This window comes from Haemaphysalis longicornis, unplaced genomic scaffold, assembly GCF_048455015.1.
Source record: "Haemaphysalis longicornis isolate Haplotype H1 unplaced genomic scaffold, Haemaphysalis longicornis Haplotype H1 scaffold_10, whole genome shotgun sequence".
NCBI lineage: Eukaryota > Metazoa > Arthropoda > Arachnida > Ixodida > Ixodidae > Haemaphysalis > Haemaphysalis longicornis.
The window spans coordinates 112,501,476-112,523,460 of record NW_027526204.1 but is presented as its reverse complement, the minus strand read 5'-3'; the positions used below and the strand labels follow the sequence as shown (position 1 = coordinate 112,523,460).

General features: G+C 47.0%; 2 protein-coding genes across 2 annotated transcripts in view; one reads left to right on the top strand and one right to left on the bottom strand.

Moving 5' to 3' along the window:
* Positions 1-21,985, top strand: part of LOC144160031 (uncharacterized) — a 186,416-nt gene that overhangs the window by 35,981 nt on the left and 128,450 nt on the right. The window lies entirely within an intron of this gene.
* The window catches only part of LOC144159126 (uncharacterized), a 135,714-nt gene that overhangs the window by 23,039 nt on the left and 90,690 nt on the right, over positions 1-21,985 (bottom strand). Inside the window, exons 2-6 of the mRNA XM_077690422.1 lie at positions 10,033-10,113; positions 5,280-5,328; positions 3,124-3,176; positions 2,418-2,492; positions 925-993 (exon numbers count right to left, since the gene is read on the bottom strand). Of these exons, the coding sequence (XP_077546548.1) occupies positions 925-993; positions 2,418-2,492; positions 3,124-3,176; positions 5,280-5,328; positions 10,033-10,113 (327 nt within the window). The remainder of the gene's footprint in view (positions 1-924; positions 994-2,417; positions 2,493-3,123; positions 3,177-5,279; positions 5,329-10,032; positions 10,114-21,985) is intronic.

Below are 21,985 nucleotides of genomic sequence, written 5' to 3'. Positions count from 1 at the left end.
TTCCAGACGTCAGAAAAAAGAGTGGAAGCGTTTATCGACCGTGTTGCAGAGTCCCTTTAATGAAGGTAACACTGGAGGCATTTCTGCTTGCTTGAACATTCCATTACACACTACAGAAGTAAAACAAACACCTGGGGCGGTATTCTCATGTTTTGTCCGTTTTTTTGTCCGTTTCAAAAATGTCCGTTTTGATTGAGCCCTGATTGGCTAAAAGCGAACACCCGGATGTGACGCGATGCAAGCGCGACGGAGCTATGAGGCGCGGCTTCTCGGAGCATATACGATTTGGAGCAGACGATTTTCAGTCGCCTTGTTGTTGATTCTCTCGCTGAACAATAAACACATAAAAGATAGTTTAAAATTGGTTTAGTCGTTTAAAATGTGTTTACAGCAACAGTTGCACAAAAGTCAACCCAAAGCCCGCATACAACTGGAAGTACGTCACAATAAAACGGACGCAAAACAGACGTTTTCAAAACGGACAAACACGAGAATACCGCCCCTGGTTGGCACAACATCCAATCATGTCCACGCCCGTAGAGAACTTCCGCAAACTTCGCGCCACTCGGCATCGCCAGCTACGCGGCGCGCATGCGCCGTGCGCAAGGCGATGACGACTGTCACGCGCTCCGCACCATCGCCTCCCGGAGGCGATGTCCGCACTCCACTCCAACAGCTTTTGTGGGACCTTTACTATTAATTATTAAAGTTTTATTGCTGTAAAAAGTATTCAACATTTTAAAGCTGTTTCCTCCCAAACCCTTCCCCAACGCAGACGTACATGTATACACACAGACTTGTGAGCAATGCAACGGGATAAGATTGACGGAATGGTGGCATTGATGGCTTGAATGAATGAATGAATGAATGAATGAATGAATGAATGAATGAATGAATGAATGAATGAACGAACGAAATGCTCACCTTATCCTGGATAAAGTTCTTCGTGGGCTCGTTGACTTCGATCCAGCCCGATTTTAAGATGTCCACCATCTGTTAGAGGTGGACACAAAGGAGTTATTATCGAATGCTCGAATTTGGAGTTTACGCGGCGAAGTTATGAGGCGTGCCGTAGCGTAAGGCAACAGATTAATTTAGACTTTATTTGGACACGGTGTGCCGAAACACAGGCAGACGGCTGTTTGCGCTTCTTTTTAGACTATATCAAAAAAGCATAAACGCGTTCATGTATCTAAATCACGATCTCAGTGTCGTGATTCAGCACTCAGTAACGTGACGCCTGCGTCACTGACCCCCAGAGGCGGATGGTCACAAATGAAACGCGGAGAGATGTTTTGTACTCTTCTACGGCCCAAGTACAGCTGTGAACAACGGTAGCAACATGTCTAGGAAACTGGTTAAAAGTTGTTTTCAGGCGACTTTAATCGGAGTTTAGGATAAAGATTTACTTGAACGATTAGATAATCGGTTTAGGTGCGAATGGCAACAAGGCCTTGCCGTGGGCATCCAAAACAAGAAATTTTGCTTGCATAAAAATAAAGAGAAAAAATAAACGTGTTGGAGTACAATGAAGACACAGACATTTAGGAAATAAAATTTTTAAATTGTGGTTGCACGCGCCGGAGCTACACGTGGGCTTTAAGGCACGCCACAGTAGAGAGGTACAAATGAATTTCGGCCCCTTAAAGATCTCTAACGAACACACACACAGAGAAATACGTCAATTGACCATGCCGCATGAAGCGAAGGGTAAACGCAGAATGAACAATACACCAGGCAATGACTTACGTACGGTCATGATCTAGAAAGCAGCAGAAACCGATAACTAAACCAGGAAAGCAAGATGTTAACGCAACAAATAAGCAGCGTTAAACACGACTGACGAAGTTACAGTTAAACAATACCATGGGCACGTTGAGGCGAAGCGTTATAAACATATTACAAAAGATTGCAAACATATTACAAAACATATTACATATTACAAGGCATATTACATGTTACATATTAAAGAGAAGACAAAGACGGCGAAGCTGTGAGCGTGGTGCGTGGCATTGCTGGGTGCTGTGGTGGCCGACGTCATGTAAATACAGTGGAATTCCGTTAAGACGGACTCGGTTAAGACAAACACTATGGTTAAGACGAACAACATTCTTGCTCTCTTGTAACGTCCACAATGCAAAAAAAAAAAGCTCCGCTTAAGACTAATCTCTTATAATACGAACAAATTTTTATGGTCCCTTCGAGTTCGTCTTACGGAAGCCTACTTTATTGTATATCTCTTCGCATTCAACCATTGTTCCTGTCATTCGTCTTGTCACCGTGTAACAATATTCCCCAAATCCCGACATTCACGTTTGCAGCACAGGAATGCAGCACATTCACGTTTGTCGTCTCGTTATCTCTATCGCATTCGCGAATGCACCAAAGTCATCGATAAAGGAGTGATTTAAGCTCACCTTTATCTTGAGAATACTAAGGGCGACGATACCGCCGATTTCCGCAGCCACCATGGCAACGGCGAGGAAGAGGAACTGGAGGGAATGAGAGAAGAGTGAAGCGGTTACGAGCCTTTTCTCATTGATTGATTGATTGATTGATTGATTGATCGATTGATTGATTGATTGATTGATTGATTGATTGATTGATTGATTGATTGATTGATTGATTGATTGATTGATTGATTGATTGATTGTAAGGTTCAACGCGCCGACGCGACGCAGTCGATGAGGCACGCCGTAGTGGAGGGCTCCGGATTAATTTCGACCACCTGGGGATTTTTAACGTGCACCGAAATCTTACGAGCCTTTTTTCTGAGCCTGTTCTCTTTCAAGGTTGCTCTACTTTGTCAGGAACATCTGCGAGTTTGCTACACAACGGCCAGATCACTGCGATCGGAGAATTTCGAGAACGAGCATGGCAATATGACTAAAACATTGGGATGTTACGCAATGCACGCATCCCGTTTTCTACTGGGCTACGTCTCAGGCGCAGTCGTGCGTCTCTCTTTTTTAGCCGATTTGTATTCAGCGCCATGTGAGTTACCTATTGGCGCCGTTTATCGCAGTTTTCGGTTATTTGCGTGCATTGCGGCAAAGCGGACCCGCGGGGTTTTCTAGGAACGCCAAAGAATTCTAGCTGCGAGAATCGCCTTCGTAAACTCACCATCTTCATCCCGAGTCCTCCTTTCTTGTAGGATCCGATCCACCCACACATGCCTTCGGGAAAATAAGAGAGCGCAGGGTCGTCAAATCGCGTTCGGGCAAGCCTTACGCCTACAGAAAGGCTTTGCACCGAATTAAAAAACAACAACAGAGTATCCTCTTCCCGTCCACCATCATATCACCATCATCGTCATCATAATCATCATCACACTGTGTAGGTCCACTGCAGGATGGAGGCCTCCACCTAGACTTGCGTTCGCTTTTATCCTGCGCTATCCGAATACATTGCGTGCACCCGAATTTTTCATCTCATGCGTGCATCGAGTTTTCTGTCTTCGCTTATTTCGTTGGGTAACCATGTATGTATCCGGAGAAATTACATCAAATAGCACTAACCCGTAGTCTTTGGGGCATAGCAAGAGTTTCACAGAAAAATTAAATGCACGAACTGCGGTATAGAGGGCTGTGCACGGAGACACCAACAAAAGATGAACACAAACACTTAAGAGGAGTTTCTCTCTGAAAAGGCCGCGACATATTTTATTGGCATTACAATACATATATGTGCGTTTGTGGGTATTTGTCTGCTGTCGCATTTTCGTTTGTTCCTTGTTTGCCGCCAGATCGCAGTTTTTAAAACTTACGTAAACCCGAACATCAGATACGATAAACAGATTATATGCGGTTTTCATGTTACTCGGCTCCACTGCACCCAGTTGTATTTTGAACCGGCCAGGTAACTCTGAAAGTTATACCGAGTAAAAAAGAGGGGGGTAGAATTTTTGGGACACTGCTATACACAAAATCTTTATTACTTTATTGAGCCCTTTGGTTTCTATAAGGGCTGTACAGTTTCTTTTTCTCTTTTTTTTTCATTTTTATTACCCTAAAGGTCCTTGCGGGCATTACATAGGGTGGGGGGGGGGGACCAATATATTTGAACAATGCACTCTAAGCAGCAGAAAGTACATTCACTGAACCTGTTAAGAAAAGTACGCAAAAAATACAATAAACAGGCAAAACCGCATACAAAATCATGTGGAAGTACAAAAACAAGCGGAAGTGTTGCAACTCTGATTAACAGAACAAATTCCAAACTAAGTACACGGGGTAGGTCCTGTCAAAAATAGGACCTACGCAACAAACGGCAATCATCTACGTTTTATTGCACACATTGAAAGAGTTGAACAACTTCCTCCGTGAATTTTTCCCGGTTAGTAATTATGGCAACGCGCTCTGGGAGGGCATTCCACTCACTAATGGCTAAGGGGAGGAAAGATAGGCGGTGCAGGTCGGTACGCGAAGATTCATTCTGCACTTTGTTTTGGTTATCTACACGTACGAAAATATGTTGCGGTGGTTTTATTCTTGAGGCAGTGAAATTGTTAGGATGATGGTAGAGCTGATGGGAAAAAAATGTAAGCCTGGAAATTTTGCGTCTTGTTTCCAGCGAATGAGGACCGAGATTCCTTTTTATCAATGTAATTCTTGATTGGGTTGATTATTGTCCTGATATGAAACGGGCGCTCTTTTTTTGCAACGATTCTATTCTTGTGGCCAAGTATAAATGGTGAGGATTCCAGATTATTCCAAAGTATTCAACTTTTGGCCTGATAAGGGAGGTAAATGCGAGCAGTTTGGTATCTTTATTGGCTTGACGTAACGAACGACGAATAAAACCAAGTTTCCCCAATATCGCATTAGTGAGTATCGTAATCGCCAGCCATTTTTTTAAGAAGGCCAAAATTGCTATGAGCCTATTCCGAAATATTCTCAACATGCTCGTGTTGGTTTTAGTTGTCAGTGATTATATGGCCCGAAATCATTGAAGCTTGCTCGTGTGTTCTAGTTCCTTACTGAATACTGTTTGTCGAGAAAACAATACAAAAATCGAGTCTGAAATACAAACAGACACGAAAAAATTCAATTTGAGTTTCCACTGAGTACATAACCACTCAATTATTCCTGTGTCGAAGAGTAAAAAACTTGTGACAGTGACGTAGCAATCGTAGATCAAATTACGCTAGCGCTCTATTCGCGGTGCCATTAGTTTTGTGGAAAAAATGAATTAGCCCGACGATAATTACGCAGGTCCAAACGAAAATAAAATGAGTCAAAATTAGGGAAGCATTTTTTTTTCCCCGGGCTTTGACGTACCTGTTAGGAACCATGCCGCTCCAACTCCTAAATGTACATAGGTGAATATCTGAAAGAAAAAGATTCATTAGGGGGGAAATATGAAAGAGGGATCCAACAAGCAACGTCTCGAGGGATGCGGTCACAAATAATAAAGCTCTCCAAAACAATTCCCGTCATGGTTTGGGGGAGGACTAACGTAACTCGTGACTCAGCTTGTGAGGGTATCACGCGTCGACGCTACACTTTGGCTGTGAAGCACGCCGAAGAACACCCCGTCTGGTACGCCTTGTTTTTTAGTATCCATACTATTTTATTTAATATCGTATACGAGTTTGTTATTTTATATGTGATCTTACTCTAGTATATCCACTTAATATTTCTTTATTCCTTTAACGCACGTCAGTGCAATTATCCTATCGTGAACTCTTCGTCATCTACAGGGAAATTGTAGAATTTTTTTTTTCCTGCCACCAATAAACGCAGCCTAATCTTGGTAATCCGCGGGCTTTTTTTTTTTTTTTTTTTTTTGATGATGATGGCTTGGCTTTGCACGGCCGAATACAGCCTTAGAAAATCCAGCTCCCACAGAACTGTCGGCTTTGAACGAAAAGTCCGAGTAAGAAAATAGCACCGCTCATAACGCCCCCGCTGGTGAACCACGAAAAGTAAAGGGGTTTCACGCGCACAGCCACGTCGGCGCATGTCTCAACCGAAAGTGCGGGATAAGATAGCTTTCGAAATGCGGGCATTGCGGTGGCCTGATTTCCGCGAGCCAACCACCCTTTGAAACATGAAACATGCCTTCCACTCGCTATCGGCGCGCTCGGACGCAACTGCGCCTCGTGTCGCAAACGTCGCTACTTCGGTCATCGGTCACTTGGGCTAAGCTTTTAAGCGACGCTTATATGGATATGGCTCCAAGTATTTTAAAGACAATAGTCTTTATTGGGCTACTTAAACGCAGAAACTTTGGTATGTCTGTATGCCTGTCTGTGCATCGAATCAGCCACCCGGCCAAAGGGAAACAGAAACTGCGCAATAGTCTTATATACTCACAGCCAAACCTACACGACTAAGTCCGGTGTTAATGTTCATAATTCTCAACATTGTTGAACAAGAGCAAGACATTACGCAAATATAAGAAAAATCAATATATGAGGGCTATTTGCAGTGTTCTTTAATAAAAATTCATACATGCTTGGTTTTTGCTATAGCAAATGAAATACTACATCGACTACGGAAAACTGTCGCCTGCTGTTGCCGGCGCTACGTGGCGGCAGTTAAAGAATGAAACGTAAACAGCAACGAAAGGTTCCACTAGATAGGTTCCACGTTCTGCTTGGAACGCTCATTGAGTAGGGCAACGTGGTTCTATGAACGCTGTAGTGAGGTGCCTCGATTCACTCGCGTCTCCGCCGTACGGCAGCGCTGGCATCGAGGCACCCGGCTTGCATCAGCGGAACGACGCGGTAAATTTAAATTGACTTGAGCAAACCTCTAGCGTGTTATCTTGGGAGGAACGAGACGGAAGAGGAACAGCATGAGAGGTGAGCGGGCGTTAGTCGACTATTGTCTTTCGTAGACATTTGCAACTCAAGGAGCAGATACGCGGCCATTTTTTTAAATGTGAAAGCTTTCTTAGTGCTACAGATGACGTCCTGTCAGAAAACTAACGCATTTCCCCACAGACAGGTTGTTCGACCCAAAAGGTCTGATAAGGTCCTGATAAGGACACGCGGCGCGTGTGTGAAACCGTTTACTTGAAAGATCTCCAAAAAGGAACGGTTCTAGATAACACAGTACATGCATCGATCACGAAAGAGGGTACAATAATATACCTTTATCTCATAAACCACGCATCGGTATACATTTAGATCGTTCGTAGATGTGTTCACTTAGTGCGGAAGAAATCGTCGTATGGGTTCTTTCTTCGTATGCGATTTGGGTCTTTGAATGTTTGACGATCGATTGGACGCACTTTCAGCGAAGGTTTTCGACGCACTTTTGACGCACTTTTGATGTTAGAAAGCTTTCGCGCTTCTCTCGACTTCTTTTAAGAAGGGATGGAAAAGTTTTTCTCGTGTCCGCGAACAAAAATTCCCGAGGTTCCACGCGTTGTTGAAGCGCGACGAGGCGTTGGAAAACGTACGTCAAAACATGATTTCGACCTCAAGGCCTATACGTCTTATCACTTGTGCGTGCATCTTCGTTAAATTAACTTCGACAGCCACCATTGGCAAGGTCAAAACTTGACTAAGATTTGAAGACTGAACGTCTCCTCATCACCCGCGGCCATGCAATTTGAATAGATTAGTTATCAATAGGCACCATTTTCAAAACCAGTTGAGTCAAAAATAAAAGTTTTCTTTCTAGCGGTGACCGTTGTAAAAGCTCAAAAGAAATAAAATTTTCTCTTACATTTCGCGTAAATTCTATGTCACCCTTGTGTCGTGTGCTGAAAAGATTCGCAGGTCGTATACCTTTTTCAGTGAAATGGCCCGTAATTTCTCAACATCGGAGCTGTTTAAGCTTGAGGTTGGTCCGGTGGCGTTAGCAAAAAAAAAATACAAAAAAAACTGCGCTGCCTGTTAAGGGTGCACCACCGCAGATAGGATATTATAACGGTGAAGCCGGCTTTCGCACATGCTCGAGTGTGAGCACAAGGGGCATATGCATATGCGCACCCCTTACTATACTATAGCCTTTCTTGCGCTACTAAAACGCGCGAAAGATTGGTGCAACTTTCACTAACGGCACAAGGCTGGAGGAACCGCGGAGCTTGGGGTCGACCTAGCTTGTTTCCCCCTTGGATGCGCTGTCAGTGTGGGGGACCGACCGGAACGGCCGCGTAAAATCCGGCTAAACTTGGCCTCACCCCTCAACACTTAGGCTAGCCTAGCAAGAACATCGCGAAACCTAACAAAGCTCAGCAAAGCCTAACAAAGCTTAGCAAAACCGGAAGAAGCTAGGTTGACCCAGCTCCACTGTTTGTCCAGCCTTGCACCAGTATACTGCAAGCTGCGCTAATTACTTTTAAAGACGAAAGTCTTTCTTGGGCTACTTAAACCCAGAAATTTTGGTCTGTCTGTATGTCTGTCTGTCTGTCCGTCTGTCCGTCTGTCTGTCTGTGACTCGATTCAGCCACCCGGCCAAAGCAAAACAATGCCTGCGCAATAGTCTTATATAGTCACAGCTAAATCTACCCGTCTATGTCCGGTGTAAAGTTTGTTGAAGAAGAACAAGATATTACGCAAATATGAGACAACAAATCAATACAGAAGTGATATTTGCAGTGTTCCTTTATAACAAAATCAAACATGCTTGACTTTTGCGAAATTAAATACTTCATCAAGTGCAGAAAAAGAATTCACTCCGCCGTCGCCTGCTGTCGCCCGCGCCACTATAGCTTCTGGCGCCATTTGAAGAAATCAACCGGCAACAGTTACGCAAGGTTCCACTAGATAGGTTCCACGTTCTGCTTGCAACGCACGTGGAGTAGAGAAACGCCGCGGTTCTATAAACGCTGAAGTAGGGCGCCTCGATTAACGCGCGTCTTCGCCGTACGGCAGCGTTCGCATCGAGACACCCGGTTTGGAGCAGTGGAACGCGGGAAATTTAAAATGATTTAAGCAAACCTTCGGCGTCTTTGCCTTGGGAGGAGCGCGACGCAAGAGGAACAACATGAGAGGTGAGCGGGAAAGCGAAGGGAGGCATTTCCTTCGCAAAAGCCGATAAAGACTATCGTATTTTGACGGCATTTGCGACGAAAGGAGCAGATACGCGGCCAATTTTTTTCATTGCACCTGTACATATGTGATTGTTGCATCGCTGCGAACACTGAGTGTGAGTTGCATAGCGCTGTGTCTGCTAAGACTGGCACTCTAGCCCTGAATGGGCGCGTAAGAGGAAGCAGTGAGGGGGTATCATAGAGAGCGCTTCGGTGCTCTAAAGGCGAGAATGCTCCGGGGTTTCAGATCTCGCCATTGATCGTGGTTTACGCAGGAGAGGCTGGCGGCAATCCACGTGCAGTTGAAGTCGCCCTTCTTTATAGTGTCGCCGTCTGTATTCTGTATGCGATGGTAGACCTCAGATAAATTGGTAGCAGCAAAGAAATTTGCATAAATCTAATCAATAGAACAATACGATTTGATCATCACGTTATAATTTCCGCTGCTTGCACTTTAAGGAGCAGGAATTCGTTCCATTTGGAGCATTTAATATTCATTAAATCACGGATACAAGGTCGGAAAATTGCCGTTCAACTGATCATTTCGGAGAAGTAAGGCATGTGGTAAAACTGATCCTTATAACCTATAATTTGAATTTGGTTCAGTTGGGGCTGTTGTTTTTTTCTTCTGATTAGGCTTGACTACGGCCACCGTAATTTTGTTTATTTAATCAGCAGTCATCCGTAAGACTTAAGCAGAAGTAATTACTTTTAGTCCGGCCTCAGTAACTTTGTGCCGTAGAACGGACAATTGGGCTAGTTGGTAGCTGTTCATCTTGAAGATGGAAGCGCTCACACAACAGAGACGAAAATAGAAAAAAAACAGAGAACCGTAACACCGAAACAGAGAAACATAGCGCCGTGTCGTCTCTGTTTTTTTATACTCTCGTCCCTGTTGTGCGAGCGCTTGCACCTTCAAGATGAACTTTGTGCCGTTCCATTATCACCGTTGACTTACGTTATCGGAACAAGTCTGCGTATACCTTCTTATCTCACTCCATGGAACAAAGTGATGGGCTCGCGCAGAGCGCGGTATGCACTCACCAGGACGCCGTCCAGGAACCTCCTGTTTTCTGTCGTCACCAGGACCCAGAGCATGTAGCCCAGCACGACGACGCCCATGAACTGCGCATGCGCAAAAAGGAGGTCATTTCACTGTAGCACAGCGACGTTCGCACCATTCAGTGTGGACAGTACTCAACCGCCTCTCCCAAAGAAGCCAGCCTGCGGGCTGGTCATTGCTGTACAACCCATCTCGACAGTTTCAATAGTAGTTCGAGCTTTCAAACCCCCAACCACTGGCGAGGCTTTAGTCGAATAATTAGGAGAGTTGATTATTACTTATTGTGCGTGCGCTCGAAGTAATGTCGGCATAAACCTGACCGTTGAATTCCAAGCTTTTGGTGGAAAAAGAGCTATCTTTTACCTGGTTTTTATTTTTGTCATCTTGACCAACTTTTTTTTTGTGCTTCAAAACTCGCTCCAAATCTTAAAATGGCTTGACAACCACTGCGAATGAAAACTGTGCTGAACTCGCACGACGTCCTAGTTGACTTAACACTGTATTAGGGCGTGGTGACCTGTTAGGAAATGTTTCCAAAAAGGCATCAACATTCATGACCGTACGACAAGGAAAGATAAGTTTAAAAACATTTTTTGTGACCCTGTTGACTTTCGCAAATACCATGGGGATACACAAGAGGATGTAGACGTTCTCGCATCCTCTATCGCCTTCCCCGTCCCTGAGGATACCTTGAGTCACCCCTTGTGAATAATAAAATGAAATAATAATAATTTGCCCACTTTCACTCATTGAAGTTAAAATCTCGTAAAGGGACAATCGCAGTGTGTTCAGTTCCGACCATGGCACGCTATACCAGGTTCACAATGCATATCATCACAATAATCATCATCACCATCATCATCATAATCATCATCATCATGTCTACGTCCACTGCAGCAAAAAAGGAAAAGACCTCTCCCATACATATAAAATTGTCCCGGTCCTGTGCTAACTGCTACCAACTTATCCCCGCAAACTTCTTGATCTCATCTGCCCATCTAACTTTCTGCCGCCCCCTGCCACGCTTGCCTTCTCTATGGGTTCACTCTGTTACCCTTAATGACTAACGGTTATCTTGCCTTTGCATTGCATGCCCTGCCTACGCCCATTTCTTCTGCTTAATTTCTACTAATATGTCCTTAACACGCGTTTATTCTCTCACCCACTCCGCTCTCTTCTTGTCCCTTAATGTTACACCCATGCATCTATCTACATGATACAATGCCTATAGTGTCATAGAAATCTTGCTTGAAGTGTTGAAGAATAGTACTCATTATTGGTTGCATCCCTTAAAAGCCGCATTTGTAGAACTGCTTCGGTAGATCGTTACCGAGCAAAATGCGTCCACATAATGCTTCCAACATTTCTATACTGAACGGCCCACAATGACCCCAAGGTTATCCAATGTCTTCAATCTATTCTTCCAAAATCAGAAAAAAGGAGGAGGAGGAGATAGCCTTTATTACATTAGAAAGACGCTAGGTCAAGTGGGGGAAGTGGGAGTAGAGGTGGGATATTCGAGGTTTGGGACATCTTGAAAATAAACCGTTCAAGTTGAAGCTGGTTGGCTCCTTACGAAGGCGGAAGAGGCCACGTGGGGTGAGGAGAGCAGGCTCACGGCTCTAAACTGCTCGCGCTAGACCGCTTTCTAGAGAGTAGTGCGCAATTAAAGTCAGCGTGGAGGGTTCCAGTGTTCGAGGGTCGATGTATGAGGAGGAGGCATTTGGAGGAGGCTTGAAGTTTCTGTAACGCGTAAATTTTGGACAGTGCCAAATTAGGTGCTGGAGATTGGCGGGTGTGAGGGAGGCGCAGAAGGAACATCGAGGCGGCAGGGATGGGGTATACCATTTACGGAATGTCTCTGGGGTTAAGCTAGCATTTGCAAAATATTTGTTCATAAAAATTTCGGCTGATCTTGGGAGCGGGGGTAGAGCAGATAAAAAGCCGGTTGGAGTGAGGGTCTTGAGGCGGTCTTTTTTGTCTTTTTTGTACCGTAGAATCTGTATGGCTGGCGGTAATGACTCAGGAGGCGGAGGAGCCAAGTCGGGTAGCAGCGGAGGACTGGAGGTTATACACTCCCGTGCAGCCGAGTGAGCTGCCTGGTTCCCCGGTGAAGACTCCTCGTGTCCAGGCGACCAGTCGATGCGAAGATGGATGCCGCTAGATTTTAGGATGGAGATCTGATGCAGGATTTTGTTGGCAATGGGATTGGTGGATGTGGGACTTTGTAGTGTCTTTAGGGCTTCGAATGAGTCCGTCAGGATGCGTATTTGTGAAGGGACGGAGGAGTGAAAGTCGAACATGAGGAAGTCGATGGCTTGAATGATGGCATGAAGTTCCGCTTCCAGAATGGTAGCACATGGAATATTAAGGGTTCGTTTGCCTTGGATGGAGGGGAGATCAGGTGATGTCCATGCGATGCCAACTAGTGGATTAGCTATGCTTGCGTCGGTGTAAATGTCAATTTCTTGGGGGCGTTTACTGTTCCGGAGGGCGTTGATGCGGGCTGCGCGGACGGGGTGGGCGGCACGCGGGACGGGATGGGTGGCTGCAGAGTCCGTGACAGAAGGGCGGTTCCAGGGAGCAAAGGCGGTGGGATGTCGTTGGGTTGTAACGGCTTCAGATTGTCCCAGGCGATGATGGAGACACCTTGATGAGTTAATGAGCGTTTATGGAGGGATTGATGTACTTGCTCTTGAATGATATTTTCCAAAGGGGGAAGAGCAACTGCAGCTTGCAGGTTCTCAAGACGAGTATGTTTGGGTAGTCCACTGATGGTGCGAAGGGTGGCTCTGTGCATATTTTGAAGTATTCTCATGTGCGTTTTGTTAAGGTCGTAGGGTTGTGCTGCGTAAGTTATAGTACCAATGGCGACAGCTTGTGCTAATGTTTGGGTCGCCTTCTGGCTTGCTCCACCAAATTTGTTCGACAGGCGACGTATGGCATGTTGAATTGTTTTCCATTTAGGTTTGAGTTGTTGTAGCCATATTGACGGGCTATTTTTGTGTCTGATTGGGATTCCGAGTAATCGCATGGGTTGGAAACTAGCGGTTATAGGGGTACCGGCGAGAAGAAGAGTTAGAGGATTATAGTGCGGAGGGGGTTTGTGGCCAAATACGGGTAAGAATTCGGTTTTTTCAGGGGCCAATTCGAGACCAAGAGTGGCCAAGGAGCATTCAAGGCTATTTACTGCGGCTTGAAGTTCGGTTTGCATGTCTTCCGGGCATAAAAATTCGGCTGATTCAGTCCATATGGTTACGTCATCAGCATATATTGTGAAGCGGGCAGCAGAGTCACGCTCGAGATTTCGAGCTACCCTCGCCATGGCGAGGTTAAATAGGATCGGAGAAAGTATGAATCCCTGAGAAAGATTGTGTCCACATATTGCTTCCAGCATTTCGCAATTGGACAACTCACAATGACACGAAGGTCAACCGATTTCCTCAAACTCCCCTTCGCGCTGAAAAAAACAACAAACATACCCATCTCGGTTCGTTCAAGCATTTACATAAACATTTTGCCGTTCCATGACGTCAAGGTCACGGCTCAGCATTGGGTACAATGGCCCCCTCACGGACATACAACCCCTCCTTTGTGCCACGCCGAAACAGACACAGCCAGATTGAGAAGAACAAGAGACACAACTCACAACGTCATCAACTCTCAACGACATGGTTATCAAGACGCGTACGTCCGCCGTCACCCCTCTTCCATTTTCTGTGCTCTCGTGTGTTCCGTTAGGCTTTCGACCCCGCTACAAAGTGGCCAGTGTTTTAGCTCGCCGCACGCCGCCTCATCGTCGCCTCTTCCCCCTGAAGAAACCCCTCGGATAATAAAAACGATAAAAATAAAACGTGGCCGTCCGAAGAAGCCGCACGAGCGTGCAACAAGGAAGACCTTGATCCCGCGGAGCACCGGGAGGAGCGCTCAAGCGGCGGCGAATATGGCCTACACGTTGATGAAGGATGGAGGAGGAAAAAGAGGAGGAGGAGGAGGAGCAGGAGGCGGAGGAGGAGGGTGGAGAAGTAACGGCCCCGCCGCCGCCCAAGCGGTCGCGTCAAACAGAGCGAGCAATTCTTCAAACACCGAGACCGCCTGTTGTTCTTGACGTGCAGCTGCTTTTTGGTTCTGTCTCTGCCTCTCTCTTGGTGTTCTGTCCGTTTGCATTTCTCTCGGGCTGCCTCCTCGGTTTCCCGAGCTCGCGCCAAGTTACTTTCTATCATGTCGCCCCCTCCGCGCTTTCCTCTTTTTTTTCTCAGGGTCCTCCTCCCCTCTCCACATCCTCATCGACGACAGTCCGCGCCAGCAAGGACACCGCTAGGGTTGTACACCGGCGCATGTAATAACCGCACTCAGAGGAGGCTATTTTCGCGCAGCGCGTCGCTTGCCACGCTGTTTCATCCGTCCATTCTCCCCACCTACGAAGTGAGAGGAGCCCACATACTAGGCGTTTTTGTAAGATGACTAAAGAAGAGGTGAATGTGTTGACCGTACCTATATCGCCTTCCCCCATTGGATACTTTAAGCTGAAGTAAAAGAACGCAGGATTTTAAAGATGAAAGGGGCACTGAAAGCAACCAGGAAGTTGGTTTCAAACGAGAGTCTGACCTTCCCATATAGCCAACGTTAGCGTTGATTCGGCGCCGAAAGATGCCTTAATTGCTGAGAAATCGCTAATCAAACGCTTATCCAACGTATCGCAAACAGTTTGCGTCCCGATAAACCGGAAGCAAGCGAGGCAGCGGTGGTGTATAGCGTTACAGAAGCAACCGAATGCAACGCTACAACGTACACAGCGTGCTTTCCCGTCCTTTGAAGCTCCGGACGTTCAGCAAAATGTTCCTACACAGGACACGGGATCAGTATTGAAAATTAAAGCCGTTCCACTCAACGTGAAAGCTGTCGTAATTGCAGAGCAGTGATTCGCCATAACGGCCTGTGGCACCGTTATCCGCTTACTGCTACTACCCATCACGCTCTTCGCCTCCCTGTCTCACTTCTCTCTTGATGAATTGAACGGAGGTTTGTCCAAAGCAGTTCAAATTTCCCGCCTTCGCAGTGCTCGCGCGCCCCCTGCCTGGAACGAACAGCGCGAGCGGTTCTCGCACGTGCCGGCACCTTACTGCGCAGTCCACAACGCGTTGTTTTTGGCGCTCCCATCTCCCCGCGAGGAGGACTCGAGTAAATGCGTCGCATAGGGGGTGGGTGTATTGCGTTAACGTTTAGTGTTTGGGGAGTTGGTGGTAGTGAATGCGTTGTATCAGCAGCTTCTTGACGTAGTTTGAATGAGTCAAGGATATAAGGCGCGTTCGTAGCCTCCCATTCTGTGTCGGCTTTGTGGCGCAGTGGGTAGAGCACCATGTACATTGCGTTCCGCCCGCAGGGTCGAGGGATCGAAACCAGGCGCCGGATAGCATTTTTTTTTTATATAGTGTAAAGGGTGCGGACAACGACGGTGCGGACTACGACGGACGTCAACGCGGGTGACATCGTGAGTTACCGAAATGCTCTGCATTTAAAACCCGCGAATATTGGCGTCGAATCAACCGCTCGTACGTAGCTAGCACGCTTCCTCGAAAAGCGATACCGCCGCCCCAAGTATGGACCGGTAGTGCCATCCAGCGGCAGCCAGGAAAAACGTTCCGCACAGCAGATGTTTTAACCACTTCCGGTGCAAGTGGTACGGTATGGCCAGTGATGGCGACACCTGTCTTCGCGTTTTCGCTTTTCTCTACCTTATTTTTAAAAAAGGCGACGCGTAAGAGTGGTATATTCGTGTTCTCGGGGAGCTAATATATCCATTTCGAACAACTTGTATTCTGACTTCAGTGTTCCTTTAGTAAGAGGGAAGCAAAGTACCGTTATGTAAGAGCATGAACTCCGCAAAAATTGTCCGTACTCTACTCCGCCGGTGGATGGTCACGATTGTCGCGTACTCGCGTACGGTACGTTACGTACGTCACCCACTGTCGCGTTACGCTATGTTCACACTAGGGACGTAACAGCCTTATCGCGCGCTATGGACGTAAAAAACGGCGTTTCACGCAGTTCGGTTGGCTGAGACGTCAAATGACGTCATTATTTTAATATTTTACGGCAGTTGCGACAACTTTCTGAACCCGGCCTTACAACGCTACAAATATTTCCCATTAGCACAGATTATACATTAGACTGCACACGTTACCATGTAACTCGTTAGCACGTACTCCGCGTCCGTATTCGGTTTCGGATTAGTTAATCTAACGTGAGACTCCGTTAATCTTCAGACGAAGGTCACAGAAAAAGGGATATCCGGTATTGAGCTGGGAAAAAAAACATCCCCCGGTCAGTTTACAGTTTTCATCGAACGGGTCACTCGATTGTAAGGATACAGGAGAGCTTCTCGGTCGATCTCGGTGACGATAACGAAGCTATTTGGGGCGCCTTGGTCGATTTACTGCGCACAATGGCAATCGACTGTCAACTAAACGGCCAGGAGTCTAGCGGCCGGCTTGACTATCACCGCTGGCGGCAACGAAAACGGAAAAAAATGGGAGAAGTGGTGGATGGCGAGCTCGAAAAGAACGCGGCCAAAATAAATTTCAGCTAAGCTTGCCTTCTAATATAGTTTTTTGAGGCCAGGGGCCTACTGTTGACGTACTAAATTGACAGTGAACTGTGAATTCGCCGCAGTCTTTTCGGATTGGCTTTCAATTTTAGTCACATGCTTCCGGTTGACAAAGCGGTTGTGCGTGCTTTCGTCATTTTTACGTTTCATGACGTTTACTGGCACAAGTTCTAAAGTTTGCCTTCTTTCACTTTACTGAAAGTGCGTAATTCTTGGCCGGCAATGAAAAGCTACACGGAATGCAGCGGACATGACAATGCAAACCTGTCTTTGCTATTCAACAACAATGCGGATTGTATGTCACTCCCTCTCTGTGATTGGCTGAGGAAGCGTGACGTAATTTAAATGGTTGGCGGGAACGATTACGCCACCCATTGGCAACTTCAGCGTGTGACGTGATGTTGCGTAAGAGCTTGCAAAGGGCGGCTGCTGTCGCCGTAAAGGAGGGTAAAAAATTTCACCGACCCCGCAATACTTGGAGCCCGATTTGTCGGGAGTCGAAATACGCACCTCGTGTGCACGTCACAACCTTCTCGATTTCGCCTTCTTCGATGACGTTGGTGTGGATAGCAACGGCACCAATTGACTGAACTGGCCCCGGGCCTGGAGTGACTTCTGCAAGCTGTTCTGAACTTGGCGGGTAGCAAACCCTGGCCATCTGGTCCTATTCTGCACGCGATACATACTTCGTACTCAGATATATCGCATTTAATCGCAAGCCGCGTGGGTCGCCAGCAAAACGCTCGCTCAATCTGACTGATTTTGGAAGGCTTATGGTAGACTTTTGTGAACGATAATTCACCACAATAATTACCCACCGCAAACAAATATTGTCATTTAACGCGCTAAAGACTGCCTTTAGTAGGGCAAACAATGGTTCAACTTCTCATCAACTTCTCATTAAGAAACACAACCATGGTATGGGGAATCGAACCGACGACCTCACTTAGCCAGCCGGCCACCACAGTGGCTGGGTGCATGTGTGAAGCGAAAAGTGCTTTCAGAGAACCCTTTTGGACCTTACTCAACGGCCCCTGCTCCCCGTTCCTTTATTATTATCTTCTGGCTGAGCGCAGTAAAAAAATGACACCACCTTCCCGCGAGGGAACCCTGAGTTGATTGATGCAAAGCATCTCGGAGGTTCCGAAACGTTCACGAGATTGGGTATCCAAATAACGGAAAATGACGGAACTTCGGACGGCGCAGCGTGACTCAACCGAAGCAACAACTGAGGGACGGCGGCGCGCGGACCGGGTTTATTATATAGATCAGATGGAGTGGAGAGGAGGATATGAGAGAGGAGACGCGCATGCGCGCTTATCGCGCAGCTGCGGTGATGAGTAGCCCGCGCGCTATCACACAGCTGGCATGGAGAGGGGGAGAGGAGGAGCAGCGCTATTGCACAGCTGGTGGGGAGAGGAGGAGAGGTGCGGATGGACGACGGACGGACGAGGGACGACAGAGCCGAGAGCAAGAGATGCTTTGCATCTAAAATTACCATTCCTTCCTAAAGAAAGTTCATAGAAGCTCAAAGCTAAAAGGGCGTCTAACCGTCGCTGAAAGTGCGTCCAATGGATCGTCAAACCTTCAAATACCCAGATCGCTTACGACGAACGAACCCGTGCGACGATTTTTTGCGCACTAAATAAACGCATCTAGGAACGATCTAAATGTATACCGATGCGTGGTTTATGAGATAAAGGTCTACCATTGTACTCCTCCTTCATGTTTAATGCGTGTGTGCATTGTCTTTTCTAGAACCGTACCTCTTTTGCGATTTTCAGGTAACCGTTTTTGACACACTGGGAGCCCGGTTTCACGCACGCGCCGTGTGTCCAGAGATCTTATCAGAGCCTTCCGGTTGGTCGACCAACCGGTCTATGAGGAAATGCATTAGTTTTTCGACTGGACTCCCCCACTAATCGGTCCCACTTCCGTCCCACTTCCGCTTTAAGAAACTTTCGCTTTAAGAAACCTTAATAAATGGACTGCTACGGAAGTGTGTATATAGACCAACGCTTTGCTCACAGTCACAGGCAACAAGTATTATTCGATACTGTCCCGAGCAAATAGGGGACTCGAATCTTCGGAATCACACAAGGTTTAATTGAGCGAACTTGCGCTCCCCAAGAAACTGACAAAGGCACAGTCTAGCAAAAGATGTGCGCGGTTCATTCGAGGCGAATCGAATGACGCGGCGTTCGGTCGTCAGTCTGTATTTATACCGCAAGGTACGTAGTTGCTTCCACACACATGCAGTCAGATCGTGGATGTTGTTAATAAACGCGGAGTGGTCACTGCAAGAGGGAATTCGCTCTGCAACTAGTGTGCTTACTTCTCTCTCGCGCAAGATGAGCCGTGTGCATCCTGGCGCAGCCGGCAGAAAAATCCCGGTCCATCTCCACTAATGTGAAACCTGGGGAGGGGCGAAGCATGCAGTGTAAAAGTGTACTCTTGGCGCCCTGGCGTTTCTGCACACGGAGCTTAAAACGTTGGGTGGTAGGCGTATACAGCTTTGCTCTAAAACTCTCGCGTCTTTGAAGCAAGGAGCCTTCTAGCGCGAGGCGTAAACGAGTCTCCCGGCGTTTTTTTGAGCACGCGTTACGAAGTGCTCCAGCGCAGGCGTAAACGAGTGTCCCGGTGTATTTTTTAGCACGCGTTACGTTGTAGCGCGAGGCGTAAACTAGTTTTCCGTGTTTTAGTACCGTGACTACACGAGATGATTACGACGTCGACGACAGGAGACGCCAACAGCCACAGCTCCTAAAAGGCGTCACCCCTAAAACATAAAAAAAACGTTAACAAAAAATATCTGGCGTCTATTTAGCATTCTGTAATGAGGAGTCGGTTTCTGCGAAAAACGGGCGGCTTTCGAAACAGAATCGCGGAAAGGCAAACGAACGAATCCGTTAATCCTAGCGAGGCGGTCTCTGTGCACGCACGCGAGAATAAACGCTCGGGCTAATTGTTTAACGACGTGTGAAAGCCGCGCTACAGGGCACGGACAAATGGCGGAAAAAAGGCGGAAAAAAGGCGGGAGAAAGGCAGCTCGCCCGAGCACCTAGAACACACGGCTTGTATCTTCCTTTTGTTCACCGTTGCGGCGCGCATTTCGAGCACCGTTCAACGACAGTTTGGTAATTACCTCCCATTGCGCCCACGTCCCGCCCTATTCTGGCCAGAAACCCATCAAGCGTGAAATGAGCTGAATTTCGCAAATAAAATTCTGCTTTTGCGTACCGTAAAGCGACTCATAAGTATATAAGGCACCTTTTCATTTTTAAAACATTGATGGTACACCTTGGCACGTCCTGGGGCGGTATTCTCGTAACTGTCCCTTTTGAAAACGTCCCTTTTGCGTCCCTTTCACCGTGACGTACTTCCGGTTAAGCAGTGGGCGTTGGCAGCAGGTTTGCCGCGCATGCGCTACGTCACTTCCGGTTGTTTGCTTTTGGCCAATCAGGGCTCACCAAAAGGGACACTTTTGAAAGGGACGCAAAAGGGACAAAACTCGAGAATACCGCCCCTGGACTACGCTGCGTATGCGCAGTTATGTGATCCTCTCGACTGCGCCAATTAAATCGGCCGGTGATAAAATGGCTCTTTTCAGCTGCTCCGTCGTCGGATCAACTGTTTTATCATCGGAATGTGCTGGCCCCGATTCCATTGGCGCAGCCGACAGGATAATTTAACTGCGCATGGGCGCCACAGTACAGAACATGACAAGCTGCTATCAAGGCTTGAGGAATGAATTTGGGTCACGTGAGGTTATTTAACCTGGGTCGAAAGCTCGTATACGCTCTGGCGCTTTTTTTTTTTTTTCTTTTTGATGGAGAAAACCGCCGCGACCAGAACTGGAACCCATAACCTACTGCTCGACAAAATAAGACGTGCACCATCACGCCGAGTGTTTCTTTCCTTTTTTTGTCAACTAAAGCATCTAAAGTATACTAGAAAATCAAAAAATCTGAAGCTAACCCGTTGACTACAACGGAGAAAGGAAGCTATTACAGAATACAGGATACGCCCTCTTACGTCCTCGTCTGCGTAAAAAATAATAAAGGCCGGGTATAGTGTCACATGTGTGGACAAGTTAGAGTGGCCAAAACATTGGCGTGTGCAGAAAACTTCTCCGGCGCTAAATTTCACATTTGCACATTAACCCTTGCGGCCCTGATGGCCTATATTTAGGACATTAAACGAAGTTCTTCTAGCAATTTGAGAATAAAACCAAAACAGCTAGTTTTCTGGGAAATAGTTCTTCAAGGATGCCTCTTTCGGTAGATCTCCGCATTGCTCTTTTTTTTTTTTTTACAACTGAAAACGTACTTGCACTACCAGCTTCATTTTTTTGCATGTGGGCTCGCTGGTTTTTCAAAATTTAGGAAAATAAGCAAAAAAATTTGCGGTTGAATTCGAAAATTTTAATTGCCCAATTATCTAATAAGATATCGTGCCTCTGAATCGCTAATTACTTGCACCACAAGTTCAATATGTTTCGTTTGTAAGCCTATAGGATCATAATAATAGGGAGAACACACACAAAAAAGCTTCTTGCTAGAAATAAAAATGCAGGGCTGGAAGGGTTAAAGGGCTCTGCAACACTCCCGATTAACGCTTTCACTCTTTCCTTCAAGCCTGGAAGCACTGCGAAGGCCATAGTTATCACCAGCACGTAGCGGCGCTGCGTGATTTGCTCGTCACAGCACATAGGCCTTCCGTTCCTGCTTCCTTTTCCTGGCTTTCTTTTTAGATGCAGAGCATCTGATTCACTCGCCTTGTCCCTCCGGCGTCGTCGTCGTCGTTGTCGTCGGCGTTGTCCACCCCTCCCCCATTCTCCTCGCCGCGCCAGCTGCGCTCTCCGCCGCTCACCCCCTCTACTCTCCGATAGCGAACACTCCCTCGCGAGGGGCATTGGATTGGATTCGATTGGATTGGATTGGCTTGGATTGGATTGGATTGGATTGGATTGGATTGGATTGGATTGGATTGGCTTGGCTTGGATTGGATTGGATTGGATTTGAATTGGATTGGATTAAAGTGGATTGTGTTGCGTCATAGCCGCGGCACGTTGCGTCATAGCCGCGGCAGACGCGCTGGGGCCGGCGCATGTGCAGTACTCTCTCTTCCGCGGTTTCCTCTCCTTCGGGCGCGCTGCGCGTATAACCGGTGTGCCGTTCTCCGGCGAAGCAACATCCACGCTTGGCTCAAACACCTAGAGTCCATGCCGCTTTACAAGTACGCCAACGTCGTCATCGACTGGGACCGGCTTACGCAGTCCCCTCAACGTTATGCGCGCTATAAAACGCGGTCCCTTCGGCGCTCCG